This window comes from Tachysurus fulvidraco, chromosome 14 (genome assembly GCF_022655615.1).
Source record: "Tachysurus fulvidraco isolate hzauxx_2018 chromosome 14, HZAU_PFXX_2.0, whole genome shotgun sequence".
NCBI classification, from domain to species: domain Eukaryota; kingdom Metazoa; phylum Chordata; class Actinopteri; order Siluriformes; family Bagridae; genus Tachysurus; species Tachysurus fulvidraco.
In genome coordinates, this window is record NC_062531.1 from 13,683,907 (window position 1) to 13,710,357 (window position 26,451).

Below are 26,451 nucleotides of genomic sequence, written 5' to 3' on the forward strand. Positions count from 1 at the left end.
GTTAAACCTCCTACACAGCGGTTTGTTTCACTTAATCACTGTGTTTCAACCTACATATGAAATGGATGATCATTAGCACTTGCTTGGTGTAATTGCTTAATCATACACCTGACTCTGATCCCGCAAAATCCCTGACTTTGTCCAAGTGTAAGAATTAATGCTGGTTTGAGGCCAAAGTGTAGTCCCACTAAATATTGATTTGATTTAGATTTGCTTCTATTCGCTCACTTTGCATTCTGTAACTAAATAATAAATAAATGATGATAAGATCTATTTTTGAAAGCATTCTTACTTTACAGCATTTCTTTACACCTGTCTAAAATCCTTGCACAGTAGTGTATACATGAGCCGTTTTTTCTTGATGAAGTGTTTTCTAGCCTTTGAGCTGTTCAACATGGAATCTTTTCTTGTCCTTAATTTTACATAGAACTATAATGTTGTGGAAAAAGCATAGATTTTAAGTTTGTAGTTTAAAACCAGATAACAAACCCCAAAATATTAATATCAAATTATTAACTTCCTCACCACCTTTTCATTCTGCATAGTTATTCTTTAACAGCTTTATTCGTGTTATTCTGGTATATTTGTATGAACATGTATGGGATAAAAAAGATTTAAGAGGTGATTCTGAATGTTTGAATGGTACATGGTAGTAATTGATACATAGCAGGCACAAGTCCTGTTTATATTGTGTCCACTTAACAAGTGTGTGTCTTTTGTGTGTAGGCTGTGTATCACAATATTAAACCACCATCTCTAAAGCAACAGCTAGAAAACCTCCACATTGCCCCAGACAAAGCCGAGGCATTTAGTCAAGCTTGGGCAACAGCTGGTCCAGATGTGGTAGAAAAGATTAGACAGACCATATTTGCTCCCAAAAAGGTAAGTTCCTTCTTTTTCCTAGATTGGTTGAAATAATGAAATTGTTTTGCTATGTTACTTTTACTTCCATATATTGTGATTCAGCTCAAATCACAGACTGTCTGTTCTTAGCTTATTCCTACTGATATGATTACAACAGAAAATATCAGAAAAGTGACAGGGGTGTAGGCTGTTGTTTTTATTCTGTTAAAAGTTAACATGGGATCATAAATCTGATGTATTATCCAGTAAAGTAAAGCTCTAGAATTATTACACATACAGAAAGGGTTTTCATCCGTTTGAGCACCAGTGTAGGAGCGATGATGGCCTGTTACACTATGCAAATGAATAGCATAGGAAAATATTTTTTATATTTATAAATATATATATTTGTAAAGATTTACAGTATGATTAACAAAGAACAAAGGCTTTTATATATATATATTCTTTTTTATATTATGAAGTAAACCAATATAATATAATTCATAAACCAATTTCTAATAGTTTAAATATGTTTGGAGAATTTTGTAGGCGAGAGATTTTCCAATCTAGTGGCTTTTGTACATCTTTGCCTGCTGCTTTAGTTCACGTTGGATGTAGGCCTGACTAAAGCGTTTGGTACAGTGGAGAAAGATTATAATAGGTGTAATTGAAATAATTCATGGAAAGACATAGAAGGGTTAGTGCATTGTGGTGGCGGCTCTGTAGTAGCGTTTACACGGCATGGGACAAGTAATGGAATGCATTCATGATAAGTATGACCTTTATTTCCTGCAGACAAACAAAAGAATGTTAAGACTTATTTTTTTATTACATTATCCAGACACATACTGTGTATGCTACTGCTTTCAGTGCACTTGTATTCTTTTTCAGACTTTTCATTCTATTCTGTATGGATTAATAATACAATCTGACTTGCAGGTTGAATATTAATACTGATGCATTAAATATGCAGGCTATTACATGAAATATCAATGGAGAACCCAGATTTTAGAGGCAGATGCATTGTGCATGAGACGTTGGTTACTCATTATAGCTGACTTGAGTGAATTAGTGAGGTTAAATTCTTAACTCTGTGACTGATTCAGAGCCACAGCTGGATTATAGACCCGAACCTGCTCAGCCCTGTGCTTATATTTGGGTTCTGTCTCCTTTGTTAAAAGCTTTAAGTTAAAGGAAATGATGATGTGTGTAGTAAGAGTTATTTTTCTCTTTGCTAGCTGGAGCATATAGGCTGGCAGCTCAACCTTCAGATGGGCCAGTCATCACAGGCTAAGCAAAAAGAGCCTCACGCCGTGTTGGACCTGGGAATCAGAGAGGAAGATGATTCTGAGGTAAAGGCTTTATGCAGTTCATCCATGTGTGGAGATGATGTTTGTGTCTCCGTGGTCTCTCCGGGGTAGCACATGGCTTTGAAATGGATGTAAATTTGGGTTCAGTCTGTCTTCACAAAAAAGAACAAAGGCAAAACAGCTCATTAAAGGAACTGCCTGCTAGACATTGCTTCTGTGGATATAATTTTACCCTGAAAGAGGCTCCCTTTTTTTTTTCTCTTTTAAATCCACAGCAATCTGAATTGCCAAGAACCAGAAGCAATCCAAGCCCACAGAGTAACAAAACATCTGGATAAACACACAATCTTCTGTTTTGCCCGAAGCAGCGACAGACCTTCTTAAGTTTCAGTAGATTTGAGGGCATTTTTTATTCTTGGCTTCTTGTCCATAACCTTATTTTTTATTTCTTTTTTTGCTAGTGTGTATTAGTGGCAATACAGCATAGTTAGCCACGGTGCCCTTGTGGTTGATGGGAATGCATAATGTACTATTGCTTTCTTTGGTTCTAATGTTGTATATAAACAGACTATTTTCCCCTTAAAATAAATCCACTTAGTATGACTCTGTTAGGAATTGATAGCTTTTAGACTGGATCCAGCCAACATGATCAACACACAGGCTCGTTTCTCGGCTGCTCAGTTGGGGGCGCTCTTGCCACGCTGCAGAAATGAGAGTTTGTTCTTTAAGTGAGAAGCAAAAACCTGTCACATTCAATGGCAACTTCTTTTACTTCCAATGGAGTTGTTGAGTTTCTTACAAGATGGTAGAAATCATTCGGATTAAAAAGGCTTGCGCTGTGCATTTTAAATCTTGATGCATGTGTAAAAGGTAGAGCTGATGTTTTCTCAGCAAGAGAGTTTCAAAACTCTGATCTGTTTTTGCTTTGTTTGATCCTCGTCGTTTTTTCGGGTCACGGTTAGGCGAGTGCGTTTTCGAAAGCTGTCTGTTTCCTTTTGAAAATGACTATAAATGATGATCTCCTGTAGACTGCAAATAGTAAACGCAAATGTCTTTGTACTACATGACACCAGATCAGAAATATGAACGTATTACCTGTATGGCTTTCTGCCAGAGAGATGTCCATTTGAGGATGAGCTATAAAGACAGAAAGAAGAGTTTTTATTTTTCGGAAAAATCACAAATTCTCATGCTCCAGATGATAGATTAACGTTAGAAGCTACGCTGAAAAACGTAATCTGTTCGCATTAATGTGAATGGAAAAGTGGGCACTTTGCCTGCTTTAATGAATCATATTCAGCCACTGTAGTGATTTTGTACATTAGTTATATTGAGGTATCATGACATTCATTTTGTATGGTCATGTCTCATGTCCAAAATAATGATATTTATGGTTCTAATATACTATAAGATATACTTGTTGATGCGTTTTGTTAAGATTTAACTAAAGATGCTATTTTACCAGCTTTGGATTCTAAGACATGCCTTAAATTGATCGTCTTCTTTTTTCTGCCCAAACTCTGGTGTATATTAAAACGCTCACGTATTCCATGCATCAACGATTTTTCAACCAACAATAGATATTACGTTGTTGAGTAAATCATCAGCGCACAGAAGTGGAGTTTATAAACCGAGCCAAAAGCAGGAGAGGTGGCCGTGGATGTCTGCGGATCGTTGGTCGCTCATCGCAAACTCAAACAGCTTGGAAGAATTCACCTTAGATGGACAAAGTGCTTCAAGTCCCTTAGGCATGTTCGTCCATCCTCGTTAGTCTTGGCCTTGCTCTTATCGTGACCAGTTGACAGCTGGCTTCTGTTTAAAAGAATCAGGCTCTTTGATATTACTTTGAAGTTCTTAGGGTTCCTCCTGTTTCCCTTTCCTCTGATATAAAGCCCTGTGAATCTGTGCACTTCAAAACAAGAGCAGGATCTGTGAAAGGTACACCGGCATGTCAGTGTGGATGTTTTTTGGCTGGGGTTCAACAATGTATTTAGATTATACTAGTTGAAGACCACCATTTTTAACACTATACAATCTCTTGTCAAACTTTAGTGCTGTATTCTCTAACAAACTCTCTTAGGTCTTTGAATTCAGTTAGTTTCATTTGATTTAAAATATCAGTCTTAATTTTTTACATTTTTTTTAAACCTCATCCCCTGTTGTAATTTTACAGGCTGCAGTATGCTGTAGTTACTTCCCTTGTTAACATCAAAGTGTTAACTAATTCTGCATAGTCAGACACGTGCGACGTCGTTCCAAGCGTCGTTAGTTAGCTTGAATGATCCGGGTTTAGGCTCCGGAGCTGCAAGAAGCTTTGTTGGATTTCTCACTTGTGAAGGTGATAACCTCATTTATTATCACCCAGGAAAGTAAAAAAAGGAAACACCATTAAACATCGGATTTTGTGCTGTGAGGAAATGCAAAGACGTATTCGTTGTAAACATTTGTTCTCGTTTCCCTCTTGCTTGATGTTAGTTGTAAACAGGGCAATAGTTTTTACACAAACAGAAAAGGGGGAATCGTAGAAGTGACAACTCCCACCACAAAGTTGTAATTGGTACCTTCTTAACATAATAATAGCTTGCCACGCACCTAACTAAAGTGAAAAGAAAAACGGATAGGAAGCTGTGGTTGCATGGGCCTCTGTTTGTTTAGGGATGCTTTGCTTTTTTTTCTTTTTTTTTTAAACATTTAGTGTGTCTGTTTGCGTGGAGACGGAACGTTTTATCGTTTTGTTTATTACCACAGCAAAGTAGCAAGTAGTCATGCATCTTTATTCTTGCCTTCTTTGGCTTGCTCAGTTTATTGTAAAACAGCCCTGTGTTGATAAATGATGGTGAATGAAAACATGGAACACTGCAAATTTTGTATGCACACTGATCATTATGCAGGGATTTGGCCGCATGCTGATTCTCCCAATCAGTGAAGGCTCTTATTTGCCTGTGTTGCTGCTCTGTTAGATGGGTAAATTAGTGTACTGTTGAAGCACATTGCTTTGATGAAAGGGTGGTTTGACACTCACTTGTTTATTTATTTGCATTCAACGGCATCTGGGCTTGTTTGGGGGGAAAAAATGAAGCAGTGTGTTCTTTAGTGCAATGTGTAAGAAATGTTTTGATCATCGTACGTTGTATTAGTGTATAAGCCTGAATGTTTGTTTGTTTGTTTGTTTGTTTGTTTATTTATTGCCAGTGAATGATTTTGGTTATAGGTTTTACTAGACCTATCATGAGCATGATGTTTAGATGTGCTGTAGATTGTCGTCATCATGATGACTCTTTCTGCTTACAGCATTTCTGCCAGTGTCATCATATATGTGGAAAAAAGAAAAACTGTCAAGAGTTGTTATAGTAGAATTTTGGAAAACATCCAAAAGTGACACAAAAAAATATAACGGAATTGAGGTTTTCTGCCAGTAATATACTTTGACATCTATTTTGAAGGAAACATATAATGAGGTCTATAGATATTTTAGCCATCTGCACACTTGGATCTGATTCAGTTGGTGTGAAGGGCTTTTTCTTCACTAGGGAAAGATGTCTAGTGTTGTTCTCTACAGTGCTCTTTAGTGCATTCTTTATTTTTAAAGAATGTAACGTTAGTGCATTTGACATGGCTGGTGGTTCTGCTATCTCTCTGATTTTATTTTAGCTTAATAACTGCTTGTTTCACTGGCCTAGACAGCTCAATGGACTTCATATTGAGAGTTTAACAGCAACAGATTCCAGTTTCAAATACCACACTTCAAATCAACACTAGACCTTGTATCTTAATTTTAAGTGAAAAACTAAACAAATGGAGGGGGGGGGGCACATAGAAAGTAGTTCATTCGCCCGATTTAGAAGTAAATTCACTTCAACTTAAAAATCTTCAATTCACTTCAATTTTTTTACTTTGGTATGCTGTGGTAAAGCATCGAGACTTCTCAGCATTCAGACATTTATGGACCTAACTATAAATATATTTTACAGTGGAAATGATTTTTATTTCATACATTGGCTTTCTGCAAGTTTGTTAGCCAGATTTTTACAGACAAACTCTGGTAAACACAGTCAAGATTTTGAAAACCTTGCAGTTGTAAGTCCAAGTGTAATTTTCATGATTTGAAGTTATGAGAGTTACATTTCATAGAGAAATGGACATCGCACATATGGATCTTTCAGATCTTTGATCAGATACCAACTCTGTAAATGGTTGACGTGCACCAGCACCTTAACATTATTGGCAAAATAGAGAATAGCTCTTACACCCTGCATACAGATGAGTTTAATAAATGTTTTAAATAACCTTAGAGAACTTGGGTATGATTTTATTCCGTGGTACAGACCTGCCTAAATTAATCAGTGATTATTTCCCCACCCATGTACAGTAAGTGTGAACTGTGAGCTGCCATGCAATTAGTCAGCGATGAGACTCTTGTTTAAATGGTACGAGTGATTTTCCCATCAGGCGATGAGAGACTCCATAAGCAGATTAGATTATAAGTTTGGGGGTAGATGGGATTCTGTTTAGACAAACTGGAAAGTATCCAAATAAAATTAATTATAGAATTATCTGAATGAAATATTGAAAATGTCAACTTTTGACCATGTAAAGGATTTTCACACATTTGGCATTGTGAGCACTGTTGGAAAGTGATGCTCTACTATTAGCCATTAATCTATTCAAACACTTTGCATTTTACTTATCAACACCAGGTACACCAAGCTGCCCCTGAGAAAGACCCCCTCTCAATTGCTCAGTCGTATAAATTGAAATAAAAATGTCTGTCGCTCTGGATAAGGGCGTCTGCCAAATGCAATTAATGTGAGTGTAAAATCAATGTTGCTGAAAATGGTCTTTCCTGATCTGGTCCAATCAATATACACTAAATGACCAAAGGTTTACGGACACCTAACTTAACCTAGTCACACCCATATGTGTGGCTTCGGCAAACCGGTACAACAAAGTTGGAAGTGTGCGACTGTATAAAATGTCACATTACAATCTCCTCCACTGGAACTAAAAATGTTTTAGCATGACCGGGTCAATGTGCGTAATGTAAAATCCATGACAACATGATTTACGAATGTTGACGTTGAAGAACTTGAGTGACCAGCACAGAGACCTGACTTCAAAACTGCTGAACACGTTTGTGATGAACTGGAACCGAGCACAGCTTGAATGAAATCAGGAGACCTAATGCGCAGTCAAGCATACTGTGATTTTATCTCTGCAAGTCGCCAGTTACTGAACTATTCAGTTGTCAGTTGCCATTCCTGCTCCTGGTTCCCATAGTAATAACCTGTATCTGTGGGTGGAGCAACTCGCCTTCCACTTAAGAGCAAACCCTTTTTTTGCTACTAAAATGAAACATTCTAAAGGGAGATTTAGCATTTGTTTTATAAACTGTGTATACCTGCATCATATACGTGAGGAAGGAGAAGCAGCGTGTGCCCTTTGCTACGGATCACGTGCACCCTGCTCTCTTCACTCCGTTGCTAGTTGCTACACTAAGTCGCTGTGTATTTGCTTAATGTTAAATCTAAATCTAGCCAGGCCTCTCATGTCTCCAGACATTAGCTCACACTGATGATAAATGTTCTACCATCATTTTTTTAATGTTACTCACTTGTATGTGTGAATATAGCCTAATGCTTTTGTGGCTGAATGGCCAGACCAAAACAGTGGAAAGTCCAGTTGAGTGGAGGAGCCACAAAGGGGTCTAAATCTGGAATGGGATGCTCAAAATGTAGGTATGTATGTGTGATGGTTAGTTGCCTATCATTTATAGTATATATCAGCAAGATATGGTGTAATTTGAACCTGCAGGAGTGTCGCTAGTGTACTACTTAAAGCCTTTCTAACAATAGGATTATCAACTTTTGATTAGTGTGATAGCAGGTGGAGGGGTGACGTTCTATTTTCTGCCACCGATCTGTCTCATTGGCTGACTGCATTGGATAGACATACCACTGTAGATGCTCTGATTATGCGAATGTTCTTCTTTCCCACAAGCTGTACAGTATAAAGGACGAGGCCCTCTAACTCTAAGCTGTTGTAGTGTTCGACATACCAGAGGGATCTAAAAGGGAGCCTAGGCGATCACCAGAGATACCACACAAGAGACATTTCTGTTGCTATGAATAGTGGCTCGTGAGCCTCTCTCTCTTCTGTCTCTCTCTCTCTCGCTCTCTGCAGCTATAGTGTTTCAAAAATGGATAGAGGGGATGTTTTTATCGTGGGAGGGCTTTGGCATGCCGCGGGTATGTACAGCACAATCTCTCCGAGCTGCATAGTCGAGGAAACACTTGCATTCAGTGAATTCCCGGGTTGTATTCAATGTCTCCATCACATTTAATTTATGGATTTTTTTTTATTTTAGCTTTCTTTGCTGTTCTCTCAGTTTTCAGATCAGCGCTTAATCAGGTGGTCTTTTAACCTACTTTCTATAACATTTGAATCATATCTGGTTAAAATGTGATCCTATTCTTTACATGCACCCACCACCTACTTTATTAGGAATAGCATACTAATACTGGCTAGGACTAACTGGAACATCTTCAGTTCTTCTTGTGTTGGAAATATTCCTTAAGATACCGGTGCATGTTGACTTGATTGCTTGATATAATTGCTGCAAAGTTTTTTTTAAAATTTTTTTTATCTTCTGTACATCATGTCCTACCGCATCCCAGGAAGACCATCAAAATACACTGGGCTTTCATTAGCTTGTACATAGAAGAAGTTAGAAATGATTTTAACACATTATCACACAAGACCAACTTGCCAACCAAAGGACTGTCCTTAAAGGAGTGCACATGATCATCAACAACACTTTAACAGTGTAATGTATTTCCCCACATCAATACTCAACCACTAGCCTGAACTGCTGATACAAACTGTTTCGGTTTGGGGATTTATGCCAGATTGTGACCATCAAACGTAAATATCACAGCAGACCGGATGCAAGAATCAGTGCATCTATCCTGAGCCTATAGCTGACAGGAGATGAACCTGATGTAGACCTCTTCTGTTGTAGCCCATCTGCTTTTGAATTTCATTTTTAACTGACTAGATATTTCAGTTTAATTGCTGACGGATGTGTAAAAGTATTTTCTCTCATAAACGTCTTCCTTTTGTAGCACATTTCCATCAATCTGCAATTTAATGCCCTTGTCCTTCTGCATTCGCCCTGCAGTTGCCCCAGCTTGTACAGAAGGTTTTGTTGCCGTTTTATTTCAGTCAGTTCCTCTCTCTCAGACCCCTCATATTTCTTACCAACACTTTCTCTTCCAGCCATCGTTTCTCTCATGCTGGGATAACAGGGCGTGCGAGGCATTTTTATATTCTTCTTTTTATCACTGGATGAGTCAGTGAGGGTATAAAAATAGGTACCATGCAGTAAATATGTGTGTTCTGTGCCTTCTTGTTTTGCATCGTTCTCTACCAGTTCTGTTAGCAGATGCAGCGTTCCCATTATTATAAGCTTATGCTCATCATCAGATCATCCTAATCTTCATTTAGTGGAATACAAAAAAGACATTCTAGATGGACTTAAGCTCATTTCTTAAACCGTATGAGTCAGAAAACTCTGAAAGGAATGGAACTTTGTTATTGCTACCTGCATAAGCCAGAGTTCTGTAATCTGTCAGTAGATTGATGTCTGATTGCAATGAGTCACTAATGCACAACTGAGCTTTATCTGTCTCATTATAGTGAGATTTTCCTTTGCAATAGGTTCAAAAAGAAAAGCCAGGAAAACTAATCTTTAGCTAGAACTGAAATAACAATGACACTAATTTAGCATTTTACATCAGTCTATGTTTCATCATGGTTTTTTTTTCTCTTCTTCTTCTTTATGCTTTGTATTACTGGCAACAGTGTTGTGTTCCAGCAGCTGGCTTCATATCTCTGATCTCTAGAACTTCTTCACCGGGTGCCATTTGCACTTTAGGACCATGATCTGAATTGCAAACTGCTTAATGAATAGAAATGGTTGAGTGTTTTTTTTCACCTCTCCCCAACATAGACAATAATCAATGTAGAATTACAATGTTTTTGTTTTATTTTTCCTAGTAAGACTAGGGTTAAACTGTGAACTCAGGTTAAACTATTTAAAACAAACTTATTTTAGGCTCAGAGACCCTTGTTTAACAAAGCGTATAGACGTTTGCACTGTTCCATTACATCTGGAACATTCATCCCAGTGGTGTTATAAGTCAGAAGTGCTGCTTTTCCTGCCACTGCACCCGCACCCTCTTGCCGCTGCTCTCTGATCTCTGACTAAAAGCATGTCTGTGATGGATTGTAAAGGACACACCTGCATCCTTAAATAGGCCACCAAGAAGGTCATGGAGTTACAAGGGAAGAGTACTGGCTTTCTTGCAATGCTCCTTTCATGCCTGTGATCAAGCCCTGAACTCCTGTCTAGTGCCAGAAAGTAAATTATAGATGGAGACTGCAGCATCGGTATGTCATTTCCCTGTTTTACTTTTAGAATGAGATTGCACCATGGGAAATGGAACGGAGGACTGCTGTGTTCGCAGGGAGGGATTTAGCTGAAGCGTTGGGATTCCATTCAGTAACCTTACTTAGAGGGTTTCTGACGTTATAAAAGAATCTGATGTGATCTGGATATAATAGTATAATTCTTAATTATTGTAAATATATTACTACTTTGAACATATAACAAAAATGTTATTACTTGGGGCCTAAGCCCGGTAAAATCTGAGGCTTCCGAGTGGCGCAACAGAAAAGGCTTGCTTTTATTATCCTCAGGAGATTGCAATCCGAATAATGCTATAGCCATTCAAAGCTGGGAGTCCAGGAGAGCGTAATTGGCCATGCTGTCTGGATGGATAGATTTACTCTTTCTCCTGAGTTTGAATGTGATTAAGTCATTCTGAGCACAGTGCCATGACCCATTATAAAAAGGGTGCACGCGTATGCCACCAGGTTATTTATTCGTTTTAATTATAAAGGTTTTTTTCTTCCCTAAAAGGTTTCTAATTGTTTTTTGTTTGTTTCTTTGGTTTGATGCTAACGGCAGTATATAGACATTACATTAATTAATACTCTCATAATCGATACATCCTGATACTGGTTCACTAGCTTCATAGGCTAAGAGCGCTATCAGTCTGAAAAACGCTAGGAGAGATTATATTTTTATTAAAAATCCACAGACCCTTTTTTTTTTTTTTTTTTTTAATAAAAAGTGCAATTTAAGTACTGCATGAAGAAGTACTGTAAGTCTTTATTTGTCATTTGCAGACAGTCATGTACATAGCAACGATGTTTCTCCCTGCACCAATATAGTGGTGTATGAAGCCAGCATTGACTACAGCTCTGTACAGACTTTATGGGTTTGACTGCAAAGTTTAATCGGCGATGCCAAAGTGGGTATGACCTCATCATGACCATAGTTATATAAATACTTGTAGTAATAACAGATAATTACATTTAAGAGATATATATGTAGACAGATAATAGTAGATAATAGAAGTATAGTGTGGTTTCTAAGGCTAATGTTTAGTTATCAGGTGGAAGCTGGCAGTTAATGCTTGCATTATTATAGCCGAAGGTTCCTCGTCTTACTCATCATCATGAGTTTTTTTAATTTTTTTGTTTTTTTTGACAGTGCAGACTACTGTAGTGTTTTCCTGAAGGAGACATACATACCTTACAGGTTAGGGATGGGCGTTGTCCTTGATAATACCTCTCGCTCTCTGCAAGCAACGATTTTAAGGAATGTCTATAACATGCTGCAGTGTTGAACAGTATACACTTTCTGTTGTGGTGCCTTCTGGTTACATACTGTACAGATGTAGTTTGTAAGGATGCTATTAGTGGTACAATGATAGACATTCACCATGGTCTGTGGAGGAAGGTAGGCTTTCTTCAGTCCTCTCAGAAAGTAGAGGAGGTATTACACGTTTTTGATTAGAGAGGAGTTGTTGTGGTTGTAGGAAACATCCAAAAACTTCCAGCTAGAGATACGTTCTAACGTAGCCTCTGTTGTGATCGCCATGAACATAGATGCCGACTCGAGAGCCGTGTTGCATCAGGGACATAACCTAGATACTAGATACTGAGATTCTTGCTGTGAATTAATTCATATAAATATTATTGTTCATTGCTGCATAGACGTCTGTAAAATCTCATAGGGTTTAAAATGAACTAAATTGCACTCTGAAATATTCATTGCTTTTAATATCACTGAATATTACTTCATTTCAGCTGCTTCCTGTCACTTTTATCACACTTTAGCAGCATTAGCTCTCTTTCTAGACAATGGCTGTGTTTTTAAAAAAGCATAATATATACAATTTGGGTAGAAAGGCTGCAAATTAAAACTCCAGGTCCGTCAACCTGCCACCACTGGGCCCCTGAGCAAGGCCCTTAAAACTCAACTGCTCAGTTGTATAAAGTGAGACAACGCTCTCGATAAGGGCATCTGCCAAATTCCGTAAATATAAGTGATTCCAGTACACCAAAGATACCCGGATGCGGCTTGTTTTTCTGAACATTCTGCTTTTTTACTGTAATACATCCCACAACACAATTTCATTTTTAGTATGAAGTTGTTTTGTATTAAATTCGTAATTCTTTTACTCTGCATACTACACTGTGAACTACGCGGAATAGTGTACAGTGTACCCCCTGAACTGATCTGCTGACAGTGAGCTACAAACCACCAAATGATTCCATATGAATGCGCTACATGACGTGATGTTGGAATTACAGTAATTACAAGTTTCAACTTGTAAAACCATTTATGTCTTTGTGAAACCTGTAATTACCATTTGGAAAAAGCGATTTTGTGTGTGTGTGTGTGTGTGTGTGTGTGTGTGTGTGTGTGTGTGTGTGTGTGTGTGTGTGTGTGTGTGAAAGAGCTGACTTGATGTCAGTGGCAGCACCATGTGTAAAACAAACAGTTTCCTTGGCCTAGAAAATAAACTGCTCTCAAGTAGGCTTTCTGAAACATCTCTACCACATTTGGGCTGCAACTAACGATTAATTAAATGATTAATTTAGCATGATCAGTTGATCAATTAATGAATTACTTTTAGAAGAAGCCTTTGGAGGTTGAGCCTAGGGTTAGCAATGATGCAGCACGCTTGGAGCAGAGATGCTTAAGGGTCGTGCACAGGGGCCCAACAATGGCAGCTTGGCAGTGGTTGGGTTTGAACCCCGATCCACCAATCAACAACCCAGAGCCTTAACTGCTTGAGTCACCAGTGCCCCATACCTTACATACTGTTCTACCTTACATAGTTGGATGATTTTAGATTAATCTTAAAAATATTTATTAACATTTCCTTCAGTTAAAATGCAAGTAGGCTGAACATGTCACAACCTGTCATATAATATTACTGACTGTTCATCAGATAATCTGTCAGGCAGTTTCTGCGATTGAGAATATTATTAAGTGCTCATGTTAACCACATGAGACCAAAAAACTGCCACAAGGTTTTGGTTCTCTGCACAATATTTACTGATTCTGCACACTTATGTATACAACTATGTATGCTCTACATTTCAAACCCTGAAAATAAAATAAATTAGCCCTGAAAATAAAATAAATATCCCCTGCTGTCTTGTAAAACTGAAACAGATGCTCAGATGCTAAATTAATTTTGCCTCCCATGTTCGTGTGCAAAGTGAATCATTATCGTTGTGTGGAATCGACTCCAAAGCTTTGGGGCTGACTCCTAGATTTCAGTGCTTACTGAATCAACTCTGGAACCAAATGCTGGATGGAAACTAGATGACTTGACACACAAGATACTATTCTATTTTAGCTATGAAAATTAAACAGTATACCATCGATCAAAAAATTATGAAACTTATTACAAGTTAATTGAGTCAGTTAGTCAGAGTACATCACACTTCTGCTGTTTCTCACATTCCTACAACAAATGATTACAAATTCAAAATTGACTCACATAGAAATACAAGTTATGTTGTAAGACCCACATCATAGTTTGATATAAAATCTTAGTCTAAGCGAAGCGTTGGAGCACATGCCACAGTGTGCTTCATAACACTGACCAACTAATTGAACAAAAAATATTGGCAAATCTGGACTTATTATTTGTTATTATTTATTAATCGTCCCAAATTCTTGTGTGCAAACTGTTAACATCATTAAGTGTCACAATTAATTGTGAAACCTCTTCATAACTTTTTACTCTTGTTAAAGAGACTCTACCAGATTAGGGAACGCTGTAAAATGTTTTTCCCTCTCCTCCACTTTCTGAACACAAAAGATGCCGAAACCTTTGCTTTTATCACCACTCATCTTGACTACTGCAATTCCCTTTTCTTTGGTTTTGTGGCTAAAAGCAATACAGGAGCTTCTGTGTGAATTCAGCGCTGAGCCTCAAGAGTCCTCACACATTCTGCTTCACATCACTGATGTGTTTCCTGAATCACACCGGCTATTGGTTTCAGATACATCAAAAATAAACTCTGTCTTCTGACCTATAAATCCTTACATGGCCTTGCTTCATCTTTGCCTTTCAGAGTTCCTTCGTCTCTTCTCCCCACTGCGTATTCTCAGTTCCTCTTTTCTATTGTCCAATATGCGAAGCAGGTCTTTTGGGGTCTTAACACCTGAACATTGGGATCTCTGGGGCTGTACTTCAATTTATTCTTTTAAAGTTAAGCTGAAAACCTTTCTGTTAGAAAAAGAAAAACGTGTGTGTATGTTGGCAGGGGCCATGTTCTCATACTCAGGTCTGTATTTGTTCAGGAAGTAGAGTAACCTGAGCAGGTAGTTAAGCTTATGAGTGGAAGGGGCACGTTGTGGGACTCAGAAGAGATGAGGAGTCTTACTGAACATAATAGTACCAAAAATAATTAAAAAAGAACAAGATTATGGTTAATTCCTCTCACTTGTGTTCTCCATATATTGTTCAAAAGAATCAAGTGATTCTGAAACCAGACCGGTGTCACAGGGGCAGTGGGAACAATCACACTCCACCGATTCAGACCTCAGCAAACGTGACCAATGTGAGAATCACCTCCAAGCAGAAGCTTACCAACAATAAGCAAACACTCCCGAATTACTATCTTGCATATGATAAGTTTGTTTGTATCTTGGTTGGTTGTATTCGTACCATGAATACTGATGATTGGTTCTATGGTCATCATGCCACTGCATTCTTACACTTCCCTTACTCCTCTGTTCCAAGTAGCATCAGGAGGCATCACATGTCTTATGAGAATTACTGAACTATACTTTATTTGGCGATGCATGGATCAATACAATGGGCAAACATATGGATGATTGTATTCGCCCTTTACATACTGGAAGCCCTGTTGAGCTGTAGGATATCCACTGATACCAGAATGTTAAGTTTTCTGATTAATGAAATATGAATCTGCTACCTGTCAAATTGGACACTGTTCTCATTTGGCACATTAAATTAATGTTTTTGATGCTCTTATTTCCTTGCTTTATTATTTTTTTTTCACCCGCCTTTAATATTATTTTCTTTTATTATAATGTGTCATCAATGTGACAAATGTTGATGTTAAAAGTAAATACATTTATTCAATTTTTTTTTTCAAGACTTGTCATGTCTGACATCTCGCTCACTTTTGTGTGGTCAGTGGCCCCCTGTGGTGAAGAAGGAACCGTACAGTGGTCCGTATGTTTGCTTTACTTTTTCTCGCCTCTCAGCAGAGGGTACCATTAGGCACTTGTCCCCTCTATCATTTGATTGTGCCAACATGCCCTTCACCTCCTTCGTGTTCTCAAAATCAAAGCGCTTTAATAGCATTGATGCTTACCGTAGCACTATGAGGCTAAAAGCATAAGTGCTTCTCTGTCATCCCAATGAAAAGCTGTGCACAAAAGAATGACAGAGTAAGCGCTTCACTTACCTCTCAGTGCCGTATCTTTTTTCTACTTTTGTCTGTAGTTATGTCCAAGCATAACCTGTGAATTATCACCAAAGCAAATCAAACCCAGGCCAAGCCTGCATGCTTGAGAGATCAGAGACAGTGTCCCAGGAAGGCAAAATAAACAAAGCCTGAATCAGTCTGCAATCAGGGTGGCATCGATGTCTGATCAGATTTTTCCATGCTTTCTTTAAGGTGAAGACTGCCAAAAACACCTTATCTTTTCACATGAGCGAAGCAGAATTGAAGCAGGGATCAAATTCTAAATCCATGCAGGTGGTGCTACAAGATTTGTTCAACAAAAACGCCAGGAGGACACTGCACATTGAAAATGAAATTTGTCAAATGGCTTCCATTAATGGAATGAGAAGTGAATTTAATTATGAGCAAACATCAGTTTCATGTCAGGTTTGTGTAGTTTATCTTGTGTTTGACCTCTGCTGAGTGTGTGTGTGTGTTTTCTCTGTGGTGGTTTGCTTTCTTGTCTTTGTGCGTCTGTGTCTTTGAAATAAGCACAAAAAAAAACCTTGCTTTGGTTCAGTTGTAAAGCCACAACTATTCACGATATTTGGACCATTTTGACAAATACCATCTGAAATATTTGATTAGTTCTTAAATGGATGAACCACTTTAAAGACTTTAATTTGAATAATTTAATAAAAGCACACCAGTAGTTCCATACAATACAATCTGAAAGACTCTTCTTTGGGACACTAGCCCAGAAACTACTGTTTAAAAAAACTGTTTACACTTCCAGGTATTTTCTATTAAATATCTTTGAGGATTTAAATCTAAAACATTCATGTCATAAAACTTTGTTTGAATCTTTTGAAATACCCCTGCAATGAAACAGTGTGCTCTAGGCATTATCCAGATTTCTAATCTTAATCTCTGGACTTTTCTGTTGCATTTACATTTCCCAAATTGATTCGATATTTATAAGTCTTGGGTCCGAACTATTTCACTACTCTCTGTGTTCACATTATTACTCCACGGTCTCAGGCTTATTGAGTAGTGCAACGTTACATATTTTAACCCATTGTATTCACAGTAATTGTGGTGGATTAAGTTTTCACTTGGTTATTTCTTGCTTCTTGAGTATCAGGATTATATTCTAATAGGATAGAGACACATTTCAGTTTTGATACATCCGTTTCTCCAAACCAGTTTTCTTTTCTTTTAACCCAAATACTCTCCACCTTTAAAACGTTTGATGGATGCAGTGAACATCTTGCTCATGACTGTGGCCTAGCGCTGGAAATTCAGCTCATGGTCCAGCTTTTAAATCTGTTTAACTACAAATGTGAATGCACATGACCAGTGTTGTATAAAGTACTAGAAAGCAATACTTTAGTAAAAGTACAAGTATCGTACTAGAAAAAGACTTTGGTAGAAGTGAAAGTCACCTTTTAGAATATTACTCAAGTAAAAGTCTTAAAGTATTTGATATTTACTGTACTTAAGTATCAAAAGTCATTTTCTGATATTTAATGTACTTAAGTATTTGAAGTAAAAAGTAAAATTTCAGTGATTTTCGGTAGTCATAAGAGCAGGGGCGGTTCTAGGATTTCATCTTTAGGGGTTTTAGCCCTCAGTGAGAATTAAAAACAAGAAGAGTTTTAGAATATATATTATATGACTACATAGTAAGCCAAAAGTTATGGTATTATTAAATGGCAAAAGTGGACACCAAAATGTTATGCATGATGTAATGATGCCAGTCGAATCAAATCAGTTCATGTATGTGTGCATCCTCTACAATAAGTGTGTCCAATTAATGCAGTCATTAATAAACAAATATTCACAGGACAAAGACCGAATCAATAAATGTTATTTTTATTTAGTATTGAATGGATTGTTTGCCGGATAAAGCGGTAGAAAATGAGTGATGAGATGAGTGAGTGGATTGTTTGCATTAATATTTTGTTTGTGCTATCAACTCTGGTAATAAGAATAGTGACATTTCACTGCTTTTGGTTGCCGTCTTTGCAGCTTTCCGATTAACGTTATACATAAATGCCTCTAACTCTGACTGCGCGTGCACGCTGCGCGTACCTGTGATTCTCCGTAGAGGAGTTTCTCCTAGGAGCAGTGATTCGCCAAACCTCCCTTATTACAGTCGCACACATTTCTTCTGATTTTATTTTATGAGTAACGAGTAACGAAGATGCTTAGTGGAAATATAACGGAGTAAAAGTACACATTTTATCTAGGAAATGTAGTGGAGTAAAAGTGATAAGTTGACATAAATTTAAATAGCGAAGTAAAGTACAGATACGTGACATTTCTACTTAAGTACAGTAACGAAGTATTTTTACTCCGTTACATTACAACAATGCACATGACTCAACTTTTTAATCTACAATCGTTTCCCAACTGGGAAAAAAAAAGCTTGTTGAATTTACTAACTTTAAATGTGTACATCTGTCCTACACGACGGAATTGAGTAACATTAACACAATTCAATTCCAATTCCAACATGTTTTGAGTAAACTGAGTCTTAAACCCACAATACTGGTGTTTTGCAGCAGACGTATATTACTGCTGCACTGTTCTGCCATGCATTTTTTTAATTGCCTAAAATTAATACAATAATTATAATTCCCATCACTGCCAACATCCTCGTGAGATTTCTCAATCTAATTGATTTATTTTAATACGACATGAATTGATCACGCTCACTTTCCATAATTCAATCTAGTAATTAAGAAACTTGTTTAATTTATGTTTAGTAGACGCAATACAATCACATTCTGTTGACGAATGTAATATTTTATTTTTATTTTTTAACTCTACAGAATATTATTTCTTAAATCTGTTTGACCACATACTTTTTTTTTCAGTGCAGATGCTCAGGTGTATAAAGAAACTAAGTGGGTTTGTACACTGATTTTCAGCCTTTAAGCAGCCAGTGTAACAGTTCTGTACAATTATGAATGCATCACTGTGCATGGAAATAATAACAATAATAATAATTCCCATTATGCATAAAATTGTTTGTGCAAATTTTTTCATACTTTTAGAAATGCTGTTAAAATCAACAGTATCTACATTAGTAATGTCTTTACCATCATCGAACCCAGGAACAGCAGCTATTGTTATTTGCATGGCATATTCTCACTCCTTTCTTACTTGAGGATCATGTAGTCAGGAGAAGTGCCTTTTCTGTAATCCTCTCATTGCCAGCACACCTATGTGAATCTCAGTCGCTCTCTCATGAACCAATCATGTTATTTGACGCCCAGTTCCAGGTGCAGGTTGCACTCATGCGTGATGTGCACTGACCCTGAAGTTCACTTGAAGTGAACCTTAGACCAGTGTTTTCAGGTGCGCCAGAGCTCAAGTACCTGGCCCACACCTGAGTTTGCCAACTTATACTTGACAAAAATGAACTCTTGGTGCAAACAACCTCAAAGTTTGGAGAAAGAATTTCTGAACCGGCTGAGAATTATAGTCGTAGTTTTAACGTCTGGCTTAGTTTAGCACTGAGACATGATGGTATGGACTCGTGCTGTGGAACATGTCAGATCCCAGAGATAGAAGCTAGACTAATGAAACGTCTAGAGTAAAAAGCTTGTTGAGAGTGTATAAATTTGTCAAGCTGTCATGTGATGGAGAACAGCAGCAGGATCTGTATTATTGGATAACAGTGTTGTGGATGTAGCATGGCTTACTGCTTTTCCTTCTTATTATGACTCTAGATAAATATACCATTTTTGTTCCTGCCCAACATGACCTGCTGTGCTCGCTTCAATAATTGAGCCGGGTGTCTAAAGTTCCATTGAAGCTGTTTACCTGATTGTGGGAGCCGAGGTCCCTCTGTGTATACCTTCACATTAAAAAAAAAAAAAATCCCTCTACTCTTGATAGTTGGCCCTGTATTTTTGTTGTTCCTGTGCAAAGTTAGTGGGTATGTGCCAGTTTTATGCAACAATCTCAAACAGTCAGGGTTCACTGTTAAATACTAAACACAAAAGTGCAAGACTTATTTTTCCTTTACTCACCATTTTCCAGTGATATTCACTGTGGAGTCTGGAGTCTATTTCAGAGGACACGAGGCACAAGGTGTGCAAGCTGTTTAAAAAAGGGTGTATGTGAGGAAATCCCTGAAACACAGGGAGAGTACGCAAACTCCACAGACATAAGACAGAAGCAGGAATCAAACCCTGGAGGTGTGAGGCAAATGTGCCAAATACCAAACCAATACAGTGTGCAGCTATATGAAAATATTACACAGACTTCCAACAGAGACTGGGCTTGGCAAGTTAGAGCTCTACCAGGTGTCAAACACAAGACATGTTGACGTTGGTATTAGAATTAAAGTTGAAGCTTGCAACCTGATCTTTTTGAGCAAAGTGTACAGATGATCCAAAGCGCTGCTGCATCACTCTCTTTAGGTAGAAATGAATCAAGGGCCAATTACCACTGGCGCTGCTGTTTAGAGATGGGCCCGATCTGACCTTATCTGATATCAGTATCGCAACCCATATTTTCATAATTTAATTATTAGATATTGGACAGACAGGAGTGATCCACTTACCAATCCTTATTCCAGTTCGCAGCTTGGGCTGGCCCATGAACCCATCGTAACCTAACATAACATTAGACACATCACAGATCCATATTCCATCCCACAACTTACCCTAATTCCACAGCAACTTAGTTTGTAACTGAGTAAGCAAATAACATTAGCTGTTGGTACAAAAAAAAAGCTGTTGTTTGTTTGGAGGAATTTTAGTCTGGAAAGACCAAAAAGTATCACTGGTTCTTGTATGTAAAGCCAGCATACTGAGGGGTGGAAATACAGTTGCGTCGTACAATACAACCAATTAAATCAAAATTTCAAATGTAAGAGTTCCAGGAGTTTATGCTATACAACAGAAAAGAAAACACCACCAGCCTGTAAATTCAATGCATTTATGTATATTTTTGCTCTTCTAATAATAAATATTGTGTGGTTTATTTCAGCCTCATGATGTAATCTTGAACACAATGCCACCTACATCAGTGATAATATTAAAGTAAAAGGAGCTCTTGTATCAGAATCTGTATCGTATCACCAGTGGTGTATTGGAATCGGACAGGAACTGAAAAATTCGGCCCATCTCTACTGCCATCAGTAAATGTCAAAGGGAATTGTGGGTAATGTAGGAAATTAAACTTAAGTCAGAATAGATTGGCATGTGGATCACAGTTTAAACTAAAAATAATTCCTGTTATTTATAAAAAATATGCAGGATGTTCAGGATGGATTCCCTTTTTTGGGTGTTTGCCCAGTGAATTATATCACACATACCTGATCTTGTATTTCTCTTCTGCTGTTTCTTTCTGTGCCTCTCTTTGAGCAAATCATTTTTCTAGTTGTATGTCTTCCTGAAAAACACTATAATAAAATATTTTGTGTGTGTGTTATTTTAGAGGCTACATTTCTGTGCTGTAACCTTAAGCTGCATGTTTTAGTAGGACGTATAATGAGCATGGACATGGCAGCTGGAGTTCAGCGTCCTGTTCTAGCCCCTAGCTGAGTCCCATTTGACTACGCTTTTGTAAATGCAAATCGCACCACAGGTGATTCATTTCTATTTTGAATGATAGATTTGTCAGAGTACCTCAAATTATGGGCCAACAAATGAACTGATCAGTGCAGGTTTTATATTTGCATAATTGTTTCGTGTTAAAATAGAAGTAATCAAATATCTGTCAAAGTATTCATGAACCAAGAAGTACTGAAAACATAACTCCATGCACAGTGTTTTAATGCACTTCTCAGACTATATGTTGTGGTGTCAGGAATACTGTGTCATTATAATTTAGCTGCTGTTCATTGTTTCAGCAGTATTGCTCGAGAACGAGTGCAGTTATACTGTATATTGGCAGGCTGTGATTTGTCTGGGAGCCATTCGTAATCGCAGCCGTGCCGATGTTCAGTATAATGGCAGGATAAATATATAGTAAATGGCATTTGGGATACAATATGGCCACACTAAGGGCTCTTTATTCTAGTGGAAATAGATTTTGAATAAGCCACACTCACTTTATAACCAGTCATATTTACGTTCTGGTTTAACTGTGCTACTGGGAGAATTGGCATCTTCATCTGACAAGCTTTTATATTTGAAGTTAAAAGTAATATTTCTGAAAAGCATAATTTAATGTGTTCTGATGGTGCTAACACTACTGGAACTATTTTACTTGGCAAACACAAACCTGTGGAGTGACATGCACATTAAAACGTCCCTGTGCTTTTGTTGAAAATATAGACGCTTTGGAACGCCACTGGACCAATCAGATTAGTGGACTTACTGAATAATTCATCATTTTATCACTTGCTTTTATCTAGCACACACATTAAATAGCTGAAACATCTGTATTTGCGTCCGAATGATTTGGCTGTGGGATATTATGCCATAGAATTTGATCTGATTCGAAAAGGGCCCCTTAGACCTTGTGAGAAAAGAAGCTGTACAGATTCGTTTGTTTATTTTCTTTTTTTCTTTTTATAGTGGTCAGTGGAAAATGAGATCCAGATTGAGTGATTGAATAGCAGTCTGTCATTTACCAACAGTGGCTTCCCTCAAGTCATTTCAAGTACATTTCATGCACAGGAGTTGTGTCTTTGTTGGACATGCTATTTACGGAGGAAATATACTTATTCCTACACAACATCGCAACGAGGTGACATGACTTGGGCAGTAATTTGACAGGGCTTGTCAACTCTGAATAGCACAAAAATGCTGAATACTTGATAAGATGCCAAGCCCTCAAACCCTGAAAAAAAAAAGCGTTTCTGATGTAGGGCAAAATTAAAGATTTAAGAAATCCCTACTCCGAATAATTACCTAGACCTGAAGTCCTCAGAGCGTTACAAGAAAATGTTTGCAATCCATTTAGTCACAGTTTTGTTTGGGTAAAAAAAAAAAATTACCTTATTTTTGGTGTCTCCAACTTCTACTTTTTACTTTGCGTCGAGTTTTGGTTTGATGGTGAGACTCCATCTTGAGCTGAAAGCTCTTCACGCATTAAATAAATAAGCTAGCTACAAAAAAAAAATAGCGCTCGCAGTTGGCAAGCTGACAGGGCTTCTCAGGTTGATTGGTAGTGCAGCACTGGATCATTTGAGTCTATAATTCATGCCATGTGATGTGTTCAGTCAGTCAGCAGCTGGATTTAATGCACACTGCAGACATGTTTAAATTCTGCCACGCGACAAGCACCACTAAATTATTTACAGTAGGATTCTGTCAGCATTCTATAAGACTTGAGCTGACCTACTTTCAAATAAACAAAGCTGGATTCAGTCTGTGACCAGACAGTATGCATACGTTCTATAATTTCTGTGAAAGTGAAGCACATTGGACTGATTTAGATTACAGTAATGTACTGGTTCTCATGTTTAAAATTCGTGCTTGCAATGATCAAAATGTTGCAGCACCGATTTATATTAAATATGACTTTGGGAGCATAGGAGGCACAAGATGGAGGAGGCTCCAAAAAACAGTTCTCTAAGAGAGTTTATCAGATCCTGCGTGTTCCCCGACAAAGGTATTTCAGTTCTGCTGTATTCACTCATATCTCACCTCTTTTATACTGACAAAAACATAAGGGAGCTGAAAGTCTTTACTTTAATTAAAGATGAAATCAGGACATCTGCACACACAAAATATCCATATAACCATCTCCCTCTTCACCACAGTAGACCTCACATTTCAGCTGTACTTCTTTTTGGTTTGGCTTCACAAATAATTAGGCTTGGGTCCTCCTATATGCTAATGATTTGCTAATCTCCTCCTGAGTGCAGGGCTTAATGAGGGCGGATTATCCTCCGTGAGAGCTGCAGTATGGAAATAAGTCACATCACAAGATGGGAGAGCAGAACGACTTTACATATTTTGAAGCATCTCAAACCAGGCTCGTTGTCCTCTGAGGCCACCCTTGGATTGTAAACAAACACTAATGAGTTACAGGAAAGAACCTTCACTCATTGAGGTTCTGGGAAGTAGGGCACTGCAAGATATCTTTGAGTATATGAGTGCATGAGGGGTCTCAAAGGGCAGCGAACGGTGAAAAGCTTATGTGCGTTTATTTCTATAACTGCAGAGGGATACACTAAACTGAATTTTTATTTTCAGCGTAGGAGTTCACCTGGGCACATGTCGAGTTATTTGACAGTTTGGAGGACCATAATGATTTTTCTATATATAAAACCCTGGAAATCAACTTTTTCAGTTTTATGGACAACACCACAATAGTGTATCTTGAAATAAATTACAGAATCAGCTTTAACTTAATGGAATTTACATTCAAAACCGGTGAACAGTGTAGGAATTACAGCACTTTATATGCATCTGTCAAAGTAAATGGGCAATCAATCAGAATTAATTTGTCATTTTTAATTTATCGATGGGTTGCAAATCCTTTAGACTCAATGACTTCCTTATACAACACAATCAGATGTTTCCATCCTGATGCCCTACTTCTGGCTAGAAATCTCATCACCTGAAAATCAGTATCTGCTGCTGAGGATGTCTCCACATAGACAGCCTGAAGATACCTGAGATTACTGTGGATGGTAGCACTTCCAAACCATGAAGATGGCATTGGACAGCAATTGATCTGATAAATTTTGCCGTGATTGCTTTGAGACTGCAATTGGCACGAACAGTTTTGAACTCAAGTCTCCATCAGTGAACAGTTGATAACGTCATCAAAATAGACTTCATTTTAAAACTTGCAGCGATTTCCTGGTTACACAATTGCACCTTTTCACCATATTGTTGATGGTTATAGAAAGGAATTGATTCATAATCTCACTATATGGTGTCACCCAGATTTTTAGTTTTTTTTTTTACCCAGAAGTTTTAAGGAGTTTTTTTTTCACACGGTCCCCTCTGGTTTGCTCATTAGGGACAATTATATATATAAATTTTATATCCTGAATTGATATATTTCTTTAAAGCTGCTCTGTGTCAGTATTCATTGTTAAAAGCACTCTACAGATTGAATTGGATTTAGATGCTGAGTTTCCATTCTTCTGTTGGTTTATATCATATTTTTATATGTATGTATATGTATATATATATATATATATATATATATATATATATATATATATATATATATATATATATATATATATATATATATATCTGTCTTCGGTTTCTGGGCAATTTGACTTCAGCAAATGGAATTTTTTCTGAATTGGTTTCAGGTCAGGTAATTGCCTTGGCCATTGCAGAACATTCTTTGCTCACCAGTGTATTAATTTGTTTAAGAATGTACCAGATCATACCAGTGATTTGACTGCACGTAATATTTGATTTTTCAGATTGATCGCTTGCTACACAACTCTTTGCACTGCATATTGCGCGTTAGCAACAAGTTCAAAATCCAAAAGCCACACGTGTAATCAACTCCAGACCATTTATCTGCTTACATGCAAGTGAGATAAAGAGGGAATAACACACACCTGACCATAAAAAGCTGTCCTTTATTACACTGTTCACAAAATTTGGTTTCAAATACCCTTACTCTGCATTTGAGCTAATATTCACTCATATACTCCCGTATACTCTGGTAAACAGCTGAAATAATAATAACTTTATTTATATACCTCACTGGAACAAGAAATGGTTGGGGCTTATGTATTTTAAGGAGGGTGGGATTTGCTTTTCTTCATCAGGAGCTAGTTCATAAAACTGTGTGTACATTTGGTATGGGATCTTAAAGTGGTTAAATTCTGTGTACTGCTTATTTGAATGGATAATATTTCCATAAACCAAATCGAATGTTGAATATTTACTGTTCTGAACATGGTATTCTATTGATAATTGGTAAGATTATTTAAAAACTCCATTATCAAATGCATTCACATGTGCCTCTTATATATACACCCATCTTTTGTTGCTCTACGGGAATATCGGTGTCTATATCCGTTAACAAATTAAGCTAGGCAGATACAAGGGATGTATGTCTATACAAATTTTCGGCATGTAAAGTGTGACAAGGCCTCTAGTCAGTTCGAGATGTTCTCTGTTCTCCTGAATGTGAAATGGCTCTGAACCTCCTTAAGGCCCTGTTTAAAATGCCACAATGCTGGGTAAGTGCAGTCGGGTACACGGCAAATGAAAAGCAGCCTGAGACCGTATGTCTCTGCTTGGCCTGGTTTTGATGTGGTGGAACAGTAATTGCCTGGATGAGCAAACACTTGAGAATGAGTGCTGACCACACAGGCTTATGGAAGAGCATGGAAAGGGGTTTAGCAAAAGTTCTGCGTGATAGGAATGGGAAAACCTACGCTTGAAAGCATATGGTTTATGATCTCTATTAAAGCAGAAAGCACAGAACAAAATCTCATCACTCCATGACTGTTTAGGAAATCTCTTCAGTTTGAGCAACTGTGTATATCATATCA

At 37.6% G+C, this 26,451-nt stretch overlaps 1 protein-coding gene across 2 annotated transcripts in view; it reads left to right on the top strand.

Moving 5' to 3' along the window:
• The window catches only part of commd10 (COMM domain containing 10), a 36,142-nt gene that overhangs the window by 2,498 nt on the left and 7,193 nt on the right, over positions 1-26,451 (top strand). The window contains exons 4-6 of one of the 2 annotated variants that reach the window (XM_027167166.2): positions 727-882; positions 2,082-2,195; positions 2,429-2,756. In XM_027167166.2, the coding sequence (XP_027022967.2) occupies positions 727-882; positions 2,082-2,195; positions 2,429-2,491 (333 nt within the window). In that variant the 3' untranslated portion in view covers positions 2,492-2,756. Of the gene's footprint in view, positions 1-726; positions 883-2,081; positions 2,196-2,428; positions 2,757-26,451 lie in introns of those variants that run through there. The other variant, XM_027167164.2, reaches the window with a different exon arrangement.